Source organism: Scyliorhinus canicula, chromosome 4 (assembly GCF_902713615.1).
Source record: "Scyliorhinus canicula chromosome 4, sScyCan1.1, whole genome shotgun sequence".
NCBI lineage: Eukaryota > Metazoa > Chordata > Chondrichthyes > Carcharhiniformes > Scyliorhinidae > Scyliorhinus > Scyliorhinus canicula.
Window position 1 is genome coordinate 92,139,069 of NC_052149.1, and position 15,455 is coordinate 92,154,523.

The 15,455-nt window shown below is 44.2% G+C and overlaps 1 protein-coding gene across 1 annotated transcript in view; it reads left to right on the forward strand.

The window, feature by feature from the left end:
- The window catches only part of LOC119964807 (adhesion G-protein coupled receptor D2), a 447,246-nt gene that overhangs the window by 56,769 nt on the left and 375,022 nt on the right, over positions 1 to 15,455 (forward strand). The window contains exons 12-16 of the mRNA XM_038794816.1: positions 2,482 to 2,537; positions 3,797 to 3,923; positions 7,998 to 8,101; positions 8,328 to 8,430; positions 10,606 to 10,759. Of these exons, the coding sequence (XP_038650744.1) occupies positions 2,482 to 2,537; positions 3,797 to 3,923; positions 7,998 to 8,101; positions 8,328 to 8,430; positions 10,606 to 10,759 (544 nt within the window). The remainder of the gene's footprint in view (positions 1 to 2,481; positions 2,538 to 3,796; positions 3,924 to 7,997; positions 8,102 to 8,327; positions 8,431 to 10,605; positions 10,760 to 15,455) is intronic.

Sequence of the window (15,455 nt, forward strand, 5' to 3'; positions counted from 1 at the left end):
CGAAGCCTACATCGCTTAAATTAATTAAAAAATAGTTCCATGACAGAATTTTTAAAAATACAAAGCATGCGCTAGATGCACTCTATGGTATATCTCTTTCAATGTGTTGCATCAGGAGCCTGTGTCATTCCCTTTGTGAATCATATCATTGTTTATGACACAATTCTTGATTCTCCTTCACCTCCTAATTTTTAAGGCGGTGATAATCCGACCTCCCATGTGGATTAAAAATTGTTGAATTAATATTTCTCCAATAGTGGACAGGATAGATAAATTACACAGACTCCCAGTTGTCAAGAAGGGAGCTTAATTTATTTCGGGGCATTTGAGAATGTTTTCTCTGCGTGTATTGGAGTCTGAAGCTGTATTTCCAGTTTTGCAATGGTTCAAGTTCTATCATCTTGACTGCTAACCAGTTACAATCAACTGGTCAACCAGTCCCGTCACTTTACATGGATTAATTTGCAATTTGTCTGCATTTAGATGAAACACAAGTCTTTTTATCCAATGTAAAAGACCAGTGTCTATGACTCAAAAGCAAGTAGAATCGATGGTTTATGGCCATGCCAATTTTTAAATGAGAGTAGGAAACCTACTGGATTGAGTTCATCAATTAACAAATGGCAAAAATTAAGATTACTCTAGGTGAACGAAAGACTGTATCCAAGATCACTCAGACATCTGAATATCATTATGCAGATTGCTGGGTTACCATAGGATTAAATTACTGTCCTAAAAATATATTCTCGTGTCCAGAATATCTTGCTAGATGGTTACGTTTAACTTAGTATCTTAGGCATTTTCACAAACACATCTTTTAGCAATTTGTTTTTTGTTTCTAAAGAGATAAAATGAGGTTGTGCAGAAAGTTTTAAAGAAATTACCCAAGATTTGACTCCAGAGGTACTTCAACCAGGCGCAAGCGTCAATGAGCCCTCATCTTCTAAAGCAGGGACCTCTTTGGAGGCAGCTGGTGTGCTGAGGAGGCAGGGTGGGCATGTCTATATCTGAGTTTGGAAAGCCTCGACGGGAGATGCAAGCATTGGATCTATTTCAGTTTCCTCTCTTTGCTACCTTTACTGCTATCCTCAAGCAACTAATGCTGCACAACACTTGCAGTTTATGTCAAATCTGTCTCTTTTGTGTGCTTGATATTGAGTTAGCTTTTCTATACTGATTAAACAGACACCATGAGCAGAATCTTGTGGAGGCAGTGGGTGTTTCGGCCACCAGGTGAAGAGCGGCAGGACCCTTTGTGTCACCTCTTTGCGAGAAAGTTCGCCACATCTTGTGCCATTCAATCACTTCACAGTCCAGCAGCAGGCCATCCCACAGGATCAAGAAACTGGGGACGGTCAGGGAAGCAGGGATTGGCAGTTCTTTACTTAGCAGTGCAAGCAACCATGCCAGGGTTTGTTTGTTTGTTTTTGTGTTCCATGCATGGCGAGCTCTCACTCTCTGCTGGGTTAATACCAGTGACAATGGAATGAGGCTCTACCTGATTAAATGCCCCTCACCTCCAAAATATCACATGGTGGGCACAAGATTCTGCTCCACACATTTTTGTTCTTCATTTATTTGAATCACATACATGCGCACATACATTGGTGATTGTCTGAAATTTGAAGGAAGTGAGTTTGTATACTTGATATCTGTATCAAGTACCTGCTGTGCTAGGTTAACTACTACAAAATATTTTTTTTTGCACCACTTCAACAATGTAACTTGGCTGCTGTGTTCGCTGTAGTTCAATCAGTAGCATCCTTGTTTCTACGTCATGAGGTTCAGGTTTAAGTCCTACTCCAGGGTTTGAGCACAAAAATCAAGCTAATACTCTAGTGCAGTACTGAGAGAGCACTGCACTGTCAGAGGTGCAGTCTTTCAGGTGAGACGTTAAACTGCTTGGGTAGATGTACAAGATCCAATGGCACAATTCTGAAGAAGAGCAGGGGAGTTATTGCCGGTGACCTGGCCAATATTTATCCCTCAATTGACATAAAAAGATTACCTGATAATTATCGTATGGTGTTTGCAGGAGCTTGCTGTGCACAAATTAGCTGTCGTGTTTCCTACATTATAATAGTGACTACACTTCAAAAGTGTTTTATTGGCAGTAAAACAGCTTGAGATGTCCGATGATTATGAAAAGTGCCGGCTAAATGCAAGTCATTTTTTGTGAATAATCCCAGCTCAACATCCCTAGTGCACCAGGGAGACATTGCCAGTCATACATCTAGCACCCACTGCCCACTAAAATTGTCAATTGGTCAGAGATAATTGTGTATTGTCATCTCATGTTTACTTGAAGGTTGATTGAAGCTGGTGAAGCACATACACATAGTACTCCCAAAGTCATGTTTTAATTCAACGTACATGTAAACACATTATTTTGGATTGATGTATCAAAACTGGTATTGTTGAAATCCAGCACTGATTCAGTTTGACAAATTTGACTTGTTTTGTGTCATGTTCTTTTTAAAGGTTGGCTTTTCAAAATTTGCCACCCCAACATGTGTGTTTTGGAACTTCAGTCTGCAGTAAGTATTTTTATATTTGCCCTGTGCCAACCACTGTATTTTGCTGGGTTGGAGAAGTGTCTTATAACATTGGCCCACTGCCCCATCCCTTCTCCATTATTCCTGTGATTTTATGAAGGCAGTTACACATACACGTGTGACATTCTGTGAATGTTCATTGTCCCAGATAGCACCTTGTCCAAATAGTTTGGGTTTCAGGCGTCTGCAGGCTCTTCACATTGGGGGTATTGTAGGCAGAGTATGTTTTCTTCCATTTTCTTTTTTTTAAATAATTTTTATTGGAATTTTTTACAGAAAATATAAAATATAACAACAAACAATGAAATGCAACAAAATAACCCATAACAACTGTAACACCCCCCAGACCGCCTCAACGCATGTATCATATCCCCCCCACCCCCCCCCAACCCCAACAAAAGAACTTAAAAATAAATTTAAATTAATTAAACAAACATAGTCATCGTCTCCCCCCCCCCCTTTTCCCTCCCCCTCCCCCCCCCCCCCCCTCCCCCCCGGGTTGCTGCTGCTACTGTCCCAGTGCCCTATCGTTGAGCCAGAAAGTCGAGGAAAGGTTGCCACCGCCTAAAGAACCCTTGTACCGATCCTCTCAGGGCAAATTTGACCTTCTCTAGCTTAATGAAACCCGCCATGTCATTGATCCAGGTCTCCACGCTTGGGGGCCTCGCATCCTTCCATTGTAGCAAAATCCTTCGCCGGGCTACTAGGGACGCAAAGACCAGAACACTGGCCTCTTTTGCCTCCTGCACTCCAGGCTTTTCTTCCATTTTCTAATGATTGGAGGGGTATGAAAAGAACTAAAGTTGACTTTCCTCTTCCCTGCCCACTCAGCACAACACCACCTCCTTCAGGTATCATGCCCTACGAGGGTATTGGCAAACATGGACTTCCATTGGTCTAAGATTAATATGGCAAAGTACTGCAATGGTTTGCAGTCGGCACTAAGGCAGTTAATAGTGCCATAACCTTGAAGCATAGATCAATTGATTTAACATTATTTTACCTGGGTTCCTGATGATTCTGTTTCATACTGGGTAGTACATTTACTTACAAATTTGCAGCATCTGATACATTTTTATGCTAGCTATTAGTTGATGCACAAAATGATTTTACAAATTATATATATCTGCATCCCAGTTAACCTAATTTTAACAAAGCATCCACTTATTTGTACTGATTATTTGAAAGCCTTAAACATTTATATTCTTCAAATGGCTGTCTTTTGCTTATGTTCATTTCAGAGATGGACATTATGCTGGATGGTCAAACCAAGGTTGCCAAGTGATCCAGTTTGAGTCTGAGATCACAATCTGCTTTTGTAACCATACAACCAACTTTGCTGTGTTGATGCAGTTCACAGAAATACAGGTACGTTTGTAATTAAGAAAGGGGATCGCTTGTCTCTTTCCATCAAAGAAATAGTCCAAGGAGATTGTTCTCTTTCCACGAATCAACTTATTTGAGTAATGTGTGGGAACTTGTATGTGTTTCCCTTTTTTCTCATTTATATTGAGTCTGGTGTGAACCAGCCTGGATGCCAGAGTATGACCGAGTCATTGAGATTGATGTGTTGATAGACCTGACTGGAAATAATTTTCCACAGTGGGAACAATGCAGAGCTTGTATGCATGTATGAGTGCTCAGTTGAACATTTGCTACATTGTACCAACAAAGCTTTCTTGACAATCCAACATAACTTTTGTACCCGTTTGACATTTTTCACACTAATAGTAAGGTTTGTCTGCTTGTGACATACTGTCAAATTCATGGCTGGTTGTGAATAGAAGTATTGCTGCATAGAGAAAAGCAACAAAGGAATCATTTATAGTCCTACATTAAAGGAAGTCAGACCAAAAATGAAAATGAATTATAATAACACCTGATGACTGCCATGTGCATAGCATCACAACATTATTTAAACAACAACATGATATTGCTTTGTCAGAACGTTTGAAGTTTTCATTAATTCTGCTGTCTAATTTCCCAGCCCATATCCTTATACTCATTACGCATACTAATCTTTTCATGTGAGCTTAATCAGTGAAAATACATGCCAAGGATTTTAAACAAAGTAAAGTTATTCTATCGTCAAGTAAAACTCATTTCAATTTACAAAATGTCTTTTGTTTAAATTTAATTGTGTCACATTTATATAGTTTCTTGGGTTGTGGTATGTTATAACTACAGGATACCTGAACATAATGCACATAGGGACGGTACGGAGTTCTCCGCAGATTGAGCAGGCTTGGGCTACATATGCAAGGATGGTGAATTGAGGGCTCATTTAGAAATGTATTGGCAGTGTGTGATCCATGAGAGGTTTAAGCAGGGCAGGGTCAGTGAGATGTGGGGCTACCCGACTCATCAGTTGGCCTCAACTTCATTTTCACTGTGAGGCATGGGGCATGATTGTGACAAAGTTGATTTTGTACTGCTGCATATATTAGATCGACTCTTAGCTCTGATAATTGTGCATATTATGGATTATAAAATGAGACTAAATAGGTGTCCACGATAATGTATCTTGATACATTAGGTGGTTTGAAGTGTGTCTACTTCAATGCCAGGAGTATACAAAATAAGGTAGGGGAACTGGCAGCATGGGTTGGTACCTGGGACTTCGATGTTGTGGCCATTTCAGAGACATGGATAGAGCAGGGACAGGAATGGTTGTTGCAGGTTCCGGGGTTTAGGTGTTTTAGTAAGCTCAGAGAAGGGGGCAAAAGAGGGGGAGGTGTGGCGCTGCTAGTCAAGGACAGTATTACGGTGGCGGAAAGGAAGACTCTTCTTCCGAGGTAGTATGGGCTGAGGTTAGAAACAGGAAAGGAGGTCACCCTGTTGGGAGTTTTCTATAGGCCACCTAATAGTTCTAGGGATGTAGAGGAAAGGATGGCGAAGATGATTCTGGAAAAGAGCGAAAGTAACAGGGTAGTTGTTATGGGAGACTTTAACTTTCCAAATATTGACTGGAAAAGATATAGTTCGAGTACATTAGATGGGTCGTTCTTTGTACAATGTGTGCAGGAGGGTTTCCTGACACAATATGTTGACAGGCCAACAAGAGGCGAGGCCACATTGGATTTGGTTTTGGGTAATGAACCAGGCCAGGTGTTAGATCTGGAGGTAGGTGAGCACTTTGGAAACAGTGATCACAATTCGGTGACCTTTACGTTAGTGATGGAAAGGGATAAGTATACCCCGTAGGGCAAGAGTTATAGCTGGGGGAAGGGCAATTATGATGCCATTAGACATGACTTAGGATGTGTAGGTTGGAGAAGTAGGCTGCAAGGGTTGGGCACACTGGATATGTGGAGCTTGTTCAAGGAACAGCTATTGCATGTTCTTGATAAGTACGTACCAGTCAGGCAGGGAGGAAGGGGTCGAGCGAGGGAACCGTGGTTTACCAAAGAGGTGGAATCTCTTGTTAAGAGGAAGAAGGAGGCCTATGTGAAGATGAGGCGTGAAGTTTCAGTTGGGGCGCTTGATAGTTACAAGGAAGCGAGGAAGGATTTAAAGAGAGAGCTGAGACGAGCAAGGAGGGGACATGAGAAGTCTTTGGCAGGTAGGATCAAGGAAAACCCAAAAGCTTTCTATAGGTATGTCAGGAATAAAAGAATGACTTGGGTAAGAGTAGGGCCAGTCAAGGACAGTGGTGGGAAGTTGTGTGTGGAGGCTGAGGAGATAAGCGAGATACTAAATGAATACTTTTCGTCAGTATTCACTCAAGAAAAAGATATTATTGTGGAGGAGAATGCTGAGACCCAGGCTATTAGAATAGATGGCATTGAGGTGCGTAGGGAAGAAGTGTTGGCAATTCTGGACAAGGTGAAAATAGATAAGTCCCCGGGGCCTGATGGGATTTATCCTAGGATTCTCTGGGAAGCCAGGGAAGAGATTGCTGAGCCTTTGGCTTTGATTTTTAGGTCATCATTGGCTACAGGAATAGTGCCAGAGGACTGGAGGATAGCAAATGTGGTCCCTTTGTTCAGGAAGGGGAGTAGAGATAACCCCGGTAACTATAGGCCGGTGAACCTAACGTCTGTGGTGGGTAAAGTCTTGGAGAGGATTATAAAAGATACGATTTATAATCATCTAGATAGGAATAATATGATTAGGGATAGTCAGCATGGTTTTGTGAAGGGTAGGTCATGCCTCACAAACCTTATCGAGTTCTTTGAGAAGGTGACTGAACAGGTAGACGAGGGTAGAGCAGTTGATGTGGTGTATATGGATTTCAGTAAAGCGTTTGATAAGGTTCCCCACTGGTCGGCTATTGCAGAAAATACGGAGGCTGGGGATTGAGGGTGATTTAGAGATGTGGATCAGAAATTGGCTAGTTGAAAGAAGACAGAGAGTGGTAGTTGATGGGAAATGTTCAGAATGGAGTTCAGTTACGAGTGGCGTACCACAAGGATCTGTTCTGGGGCCGTTGCTGTTTGTCATTTTTATAAATGACCTAGAGGAGGGCGCAGAAGGATGGGTGAGTAAATTTGCAGACGACACTAAAGTCGGTGGAGTTGTAGACAGTGCGGAAGGATGTTGCAGGTTACAGAGGGACATAGATAAGCTGCAGAGTTGGGCTGAGAGGTGGCAAATGGAGTTTAATGTGGAGAAGTGTGAGGTGATTCACTTTGGAAAGAATAATAGGAATGCGGAATATTTGGCTAATGGTAAAATTCTTGGTAGTGTGGATGAGCAGAGGGATCTCGGTGTCCATGTACATAGATCCCTGAAAGTTGCCACCCAGGTTGATAGGGTTGTGAAGAAGGCCTATGGTGTGTTGGCCTTTATTGGTAGAGGGATTGAGTTCCGGAGCCATGAGGTCATGTTGCAGTTGTACAAAACTCTAGTACGGCCGCATTTGGAGTATTGCGTACAGTTCTGGTCGCCTCATTATAGGAAGGACGTGGAAGCTTTGGAACGGGTGCAGAGGAGATTTACCAGGATGTTGCCTAGTATGGAGGGAAAATCTTATGAGGAAAGGCTGATGGACCTGAGGTTGTTTTCGTTAGAGAGAAGAAGGTTAAGAGGTGACTTAATAGAGGCATACAAAATGATCAGAGGGTTAGATAGGGTGGACAGCGAGAGCCTTCTCCCGCGGATGGAGGTGGCTAGCACGAGGTGACATAGCCTTAAATTGAGGGGTAATAGATATAGGACAGAGGTCAGAGGTGGGTTTTTTACGCAAAGAGTGGTGAGGCCGTGGAATGCCCTACCTGCAACAGTAGTGAACTCGCCAACATTGAGGGCATTTAAAAGTTTATTGGATAAGCATATGGATGATAATGGCATAGTGTAGGTTAGATGGCCTTTAGTTTTTTTTTTCCATGTCGGTGCAACATCGAGGGCCGAAGGGCCTGTACTGTGCTGTATCGTTCTATATTCTATGTTCTATAAATCAGCCGTTGCAGCAACATTTTGTTGATCTGATGTTTTACACAGTGGGGTTTGGAGACAGAAATGATCTTAAACAAATTGACGTTCATTGGATCTGGAGCCTCGCTATGTGCCCTGGTGGTGACCTTGACTCTTTTCACAGTGCTGGAGTAAGTATTGTGCTAAATTGCTCATTTATAGATACTTTGATAAGTCCTGCTAAATTTCAAAAATGTTGAAATGTTATGATGTTGGGATGATGTGACAAGTTCCCAGCCACAGTTACTGTTCCTCCCCTTACCTGTCCAAATTGTATCTATAACGGCGATGTTAACAGACAAATTATTCCTTAAATTGCCAAATTATTGTAATTTTTGTTTTTGTTTAAATCTCTAGTATTCCAAAATCTGACCGAACATCAATTCACAAGAATTTGTTTCTAGCTCTGATTGCAGCACAGGTGGTGTTATTAAGCAGCGACTCAGCAACTAACAGTAAGGTATGTTAAGGGTTTAGGCCTCTACTATAGTTTATTGCAAAAGATCCCAAGGCACTTCACAGAAGTATAATAAAAATAAGTGAGGTATTCCAGGTAGCTGAGCGGGATAGTGGAACTCATTGATGGAACTAGTGGGCATGATCGAACAGCCTTGTCACGCTTGACTTGGTGACATGATGAGGCCGTTAAAACTCGCGAGAGACCGCTCATGAGATTTGCGACACTTGGCATGCCTCGTGAGATCCAGAATTACATATTTAAGTGAACCAGTAGGCTCGTTTAAATATGTTGGCGGCTGATTCTCCCGTGGCCTGGGAACGACCGCTCATGCCTGAGAGACCTCGCCATGGCGTCGTTTAGCACTGGCCCACACAAATGTGACCAGGCGTAATGGCACCCGGTGGGTGCCCGTGTCAGGGATTGGACCCTGGGGTGCCCTGCCCTTAAGTGGTGAGGTGAGGTGAGGGGGGGCTCGAAGACCTCCTAAGAGGTAAGGTGGAGGAGTTGGAGGTGGCGGTGGGGAGTTCAAGGGTGGGTCGAGAGACGATCTGGGTGGCATTTAATAATGGTGCCCAGATCTCTTCCTGCACTGATGAGCTGAGGCCCAACAAAAACCCAGAGTTTCATAATGAGTTGTTCTTGGTGCTGCAGGTGGCGAGGAACACCCCGCTATATACACACAAGACGGGACTCTGTTTTTGGGTGTTAAATCGCGCCCTGGTGCTGTTTTGCGGCTCAATGATTTTTTAAGTATAAATACTGAAGCTCAACAGTCATACAGCATTTCTCAGTATCACCCATGAGCCCATGCAGGGAACTTTAAACTCCCAGAAATGGACAGCCATGGGTCAGCTGAGAAGTTGAAGTGTTAAAAATCTGAATCCTGGCCCCCAACGTGTCCATTTCTGGTTTTAAAGGAGACTGGAAGGAAGTTGATGACCGAGTTTAAAATGATAATAAAGCTGTTTGCCTCATTGGCATTCACAAATTTCAAATTTAACACAGGCCGGCTAGGAATCTTGTGCCTCAAGGAATCTGGTGCGCAAAACTGCTGGATTAGGAGGTAACTGCCTTTCTACCTATCAGCTGGAAACACTGTGCCTACCTGGCCAAATCCCTGTGATTGGAACCCCATAAATACGTGTCTGATCCACCCGCCACTCAGGCCTGCAATTCTGTATGCCCTACCCTCACCCTTTGAGGCCTGGAGGCCCCACCTACCCGCTCCTGGTCGGGGCACAGACCTACATGGTTCTGTGGCCTCCTCTAGATTGTTTCCTGACTCCACCATCCCCTATTCTCCCCAACTCCCAATGGGTCAAGCAAGTCAAATTCCCACCTCATTGATATGCTAAGAAGAGTTCTAAGTCTAAAACCTGTGTTACCCTGGACCAGTTTGAGGCAAATGCACTTAGGCTGAAAGCTTAACTCACCGGCTCTTCCCTGAATGGTTTGCAGTAACTTCTCTGTGTTGAAAGGAAAATGTTCTTGCTGTAAGGTTATGATATGTTGTACAATGTAATTATCACGTTCAAAAGGGGAAGAATGTTTAAAAAAGATCAATTTTACCCAAAATATTTAGTATTGCAAATGTCCAATACAATAACTTGTATTGAAACATAGGCCCATTGGGGGCACTGAGGTGGAAAGAGGGATCAGGTCTGCAGGCATTTTAGCAAGCTAGAAATTTTTTTAATAAACAGGACTTCAAAGGTAGTAATCTCCCAATTGCCTCCGGTACCCCACACTACAAAGTATGAACATAGAATGTAGAGCAGATGAAAGTGGGCTGGATGTGTTGTTGAAGTCAGATTGCCCTACTAGAGGAGTTGACTTAAAGTGAATTTTTTTGGGGGTTGGCACTCGGCACTTCATGTATTCAATGAGGAACTTGTTGGTGTCCTAAGAGCTGGATGTATCATTATGAGCAGCATGATGGCAGCTAAAGATTACTGAACCTCCAGGTTATCGGGTGTAACAGAGAAATAATGCCCAAATCCAAGACAGACAAGTACAAATATGCCGTCCATGTGATAGAAGTGCAGCTATATTAGCAATTTTACAACTGAAACCAGCAAAAAAAAAAGGTATGTAATATCTAAAGTACCAGAAAAGGATTAGTGCCTCTATCTATTTTTATGATGAGACAGCTAATTTACTGCATCTTTGTTTTAGTCTGCCTGTACTGCTGTGACCGCTCTTCTGCACTTGTTCTTTATGGCTGCTTTCGCATGGATGATGGTGGAAGGCCTGCTCCTCTGGAGTAAGGTGGTTACTGTTAATTTAAGTGAAGAACGGAGAATGAAATATTACTATCTAATCGGCTGGGGTAAGTTACTTGAAGATTACGCACGATACCATTGAAACAATGTTTTTTAAACTTTGGTGCATCAGTGCTGCCATCATGTTTTGCTAAAATCAATGCTACTGTTACAACTATCTAATTTAAATATAAAGGGAGCTGGAGTTGGTAATTAAGTTTATCCAAAAGTTGCATTGCAGGTTTGGTTTAACTTTATCTTTCAGACAATGATAAGTTCCCCTGCTTCTTTTAGTTTTAAAGGATTAAGGAAGATGTGAAAAAAGTAGGAAAAAAATGAAATTTTTCTCAGATTTCCTGCAATACTTTGCAATTACTGAGAATCCAAATTCAATTTTATATATGCCATGATTCCAAGAGGGATGAACAAAACATGTGTATTAAATATGCACACAGTAATGTTTCCTTAATCATAAGTTGTACCACAGGAACATGGGATGTAATTTACTGAAAATTCTAAGATAATGGTTGAGCATGACCTCTGGTCTTGTTTGAGTAATTCAGTATTAACAGTGAGCTCACAAAATAAATGTCTCAATACATTTTTGATCATTAACCTTACTTGCTACATTGCAGTTATACTAAATGTTTATCGGGCTGGGGTGCCCAAAAAAGTGTCATGTGGGCCACTTGTGGTTCACAAGTCTGCGAATCCATGATAACTCTGTTTTAATTGTACGGCACGGCAGCATCGTGGTTAGCACGGTCAATTCACAGCTCTCTGGTCCCAGGTTCGATTCCCGGCTTGGGTCACTATCTGGACGGAGTCTGCACGTTTTCCCCGTGTCTGCGTTCATTTCCTCCAGGTACTCCGGTTTCCTCCCACCATCCAAAGATGTGCAGGTTAGGTTGATTGGCCATGCTAAATTGCCCTTTGTGTCCAAAAAGGTTAGGTGGGGTTACTAGGTTACGGGGATCAGGCGGAGGTGTGGGATTAAGTAGGGTGCTCTTCCCAAGGGCGGTGCAGACTCAATGGGCAGAATGGCCTCCTTCTGCACTGTAAATTCTATGATTCTATGATACTCATTTCAGACTCACTGGTTGTCCTGTTTGAATTTAATGGGCCTGAAGATTTGAAAATTATTGTTCTTGGTGTATCTTGTTGTTGACTAATCCTAAATAATCTTTACTAGTGTCACAAGTAAGCTTACATTAACATTGCAATGAAGTTACTGTTAGAATCCCCTAGTCACCACACTATGGAGCCTGTTCAGGTACACTGAGGGAGAATTCAGAATGTCCAATTCAGAATATAACAAGCAGGTCTTTTGGAACTTGTGGGAAGAAGCCAGAGCATCTGAGTAGATGCAATATAACTGAGCAAGCACTAGAGGGAGCACGGGAGAGCTATAAATACACAGGGACAGGAAGTGAGGACACACTTCACGGAAGGCAGAACTGGTTGTAGAACACAGACACAAGCAGGCAGCATTTGAGTTAGCCGTAAGTTAAGCTCTGAAGACAGAATGAATTCACAATAAAGCATCTTCTCCACCTTTGAGACTACAAGCTTTATTAAGACACGAGGAACAACACAATTGCAATGAAGTTACTGTTAAAATCCCCTAGTCACCACACTACGGAGCCTGTTCAGGTACACTGAGGGAGAATTCAGAATGTCCAATTCAGAATGTAACAAGCAGGTCTTTTGGAACTTGTGGGAAGAAGCCAGTGCACCAGGAGTAAATCCATGCTGACACAGGGATTTTGCACAGTGACCCAAGCCGGGAATCGAACCTGGTCTCTGGTGCTGTGAAACAGCAGTGCTAACCACTGTGCTACTGTCGTCCCCGTCCCCCCCCTATCAGAGGATCTTAATTTCAGTGATACAACTTAAGATATATGTGTCAATGGGGGCATTGATTTAAACTTTATATGTGAGCCATGAGACCTTTTAAATAGCTTAAGAAGACAAAGGGGTTGGACACTCCTTTGGGAGTTAATGCTGTTATTTCTGAAGCCACTGACCTCCAAATTCAGGCAAGTTAGCCCGTCATTATAGCGACTGAGTGGGCACAGAATCATGAACAGGCATTGTGGTGATACAACCACTGTAGATATGTGTGCTTGCAGTAGGGGGATGTATGGCCGTACCTGTAATACAGGTTCCTCCGGTAAGCCTCTGCCGGCTAGCTCCGCCCACAGGGAGCTTGTGTATAAATATGCGCTAGCTTCACTGAGATACTATTCTACAGCTGCCGCCGGAGGAATAGTATCTCACAGCAATAAAGCCTCTCTTGTACTTCATTCGAGTCTTTGTGTACAATTGTTAGCGCCACAATTTATTGCTGTGAGATTTTCCTTACACCATGGACATCAGGATTAAACCTGACCGCCTGCAGCTGGATCCACAGTCGCCCCACGCCAAGAAAGACTTTGTTCACTGGCTTGCAGTCTTTGAGGCCTACAGGGGTCTTCCCCCTATTGGTTGCTGGACACAAACAGGCTTGGAACAGGCTGGTGAATAGCTTTCACGTGTTGTGGAAACTTTCCTCCGATCCCTAAATGCAAAATTTTAATTTTTCCAATTTTTATTTTAAACTTTAGAGTACCCACTTAAGGGAAAATTTAGCATGGCCAATCCGCCTAACCTGCGCATCTTTTGGGTTGTGAGGGCGAAACCCACGCAAACACAGGGAGAATGTGCAAACTCCACACGGACAGTGACCCAGAGCCGGGATAAAACCTGGGACCTCGGCGCTGTGAGGCAGCAGTGCTAACCCACTGCACCACTGTGCTGCCCTTACTTTTTCCAATTTAAGGAATGCTGCCACATCGGACACCAGTCTGTGGAATTGGGTGGTGCTGCTGATCTCCACCCGAGCAAGAGTCTCTGGCGGGTGATCAGGGAGATAAAGGCTAATAATAATAATCACTTATTGTCACAAGTAGGCTTAAATGAAGTTACTGTGAAAAGCTCCTAGTCGCCACATTCCGGCGCCTGTTCGTGGAGGCCGGTATGGGAATTGAACCCGCGCTGCTGTCTTGTTCTGCATTACAAGCCAGCTGTTTAGCCCACTGTGCTAAACCAGCCCCAGGAGAGGAGTGTCTGCCCCTCTCTCCATAAAGAGTTCTGGCTGTTCTAATACCCCGAAGATCGCCAGTAGTGAGCATGGCTTCACCCTCACCCAAACAATCTTTGACATTGCCTTGAAAAAGGCGTTCCTGTATCCCACAGGTCTGGAACAGGAGCAGAACATGTGGGTGTGGTTGGCCAGGCCTCCCTGGCACCGTTCACATTTGTCCTCCACCTCTGGGAAAAACCCGCTCATGCGTTTCTGGTCAAGTGGGCCCTGAGCACTACCTTTAGCTGCGTTAGGCTCAGCCCTGAACATGAGGAGACAGAGTTTGCCCTGTGTAGCGCTTCGATCCAGAGTCCTCCCCCTATCTCCATGCCCAGTTCTTCCTCCCACTTCTCCAGTGTCTTGTCCAGTGGTGAGCGTACTTCCTCTGATAGTTGTCCATACATGTCCACGTGGTTACTGCCCCTAGTTGGCCTGCGGTCAGAATCTGTCCAGGAGAGTTAGTGTCCTGGTAACGGGGGGTCCCGGGGGGGGGGGGGGGGGGGGGGGGGGGAGTTGCTATCTCCTTGCAGAGGAAGTTTCTTACTGTATGCTCATTCCCTTTAAGTAGCTGTAGCTTGTCCGCGGGTTCCCCCATGGTCGTGACTCTGCCATATGTATAAGTCCCGCATCGTCAGTTTCTCTTTGTCCTGTCTCCACCTTTTAAAGGCGGCTTCCATTGTCACGGGGGTGAGTTTATGGTTCCTGCAGATGGGGGCCATGGTGGGCATTGCGACCAGACCAACGTGGTGTCTAAGTTGGTTCCACGTTCTCAGCGTGACCACTACCACTGTGAGTGCATCCGTGGCCAGTGGTTGGAGGATGTCCCGATACAGGAGCTCTGCTCTATTTTTACCCACTCCACTCCCAACTCCTTGACCAATCCCCGTACTCTTTCTGCGGTAGCTGCCCAGTGGTAGAATAAGAGGTTCAGGGTGGCCAGGCCCCCCTCCCCCCCTCCCCACAGTCCTCCTACTCTGTAGTATGCTCTTTTAGATCCTTGGGTTCTTCTCCTCTCCGCGCCCACCCCCCACCGCCCACACAAATGGCATGAGTGAAGAAGGTTAGGGGGATGAAGATCGGGATGGATCTGAACAGAAAGAGGAACCTAGGCAGCACGTTTATCTTGAACATCGGCACTATCCTTGCCAGGGAGTACGGGAGCGAGTCCCACCTCTGCAGGTCCCTCTTTACCTACTCCACCAGACTCGATGGGTTCCATTTGTGGATCTGGGTCCAAATAACCCATGGGTTATTTGGATTCCGAGGTTTTGGAATTTGGTTTGGGCTGGCTTGAACGGTAACATCCCCAAACCGTTCCAGTACCTCAGGCGGTACCCCCACTCAACTCTGTCAAAGGCCTTTTCTGCGTCTAGGGAGATGATCAATTCTGGTGTCTCCTCCCGGGTGGGGTTATAATTACGTTCATAGAATCATAGAATTTACAGTGCAGAAGGAGGCCATCGACCCATCGAATGTGCACCGGCCCTTGGAAAGAGCACCCTACTTAAACCCACACCTCCACCCTATCCCCGTAACCCAGTAACCCCATCTACCCATTTCTTGGACACTAAGGGCAATTTCACATGTCCAGTCCACCTAACCTGCACATATTTGGACTGTGGGAGGAAACCATAGCACCC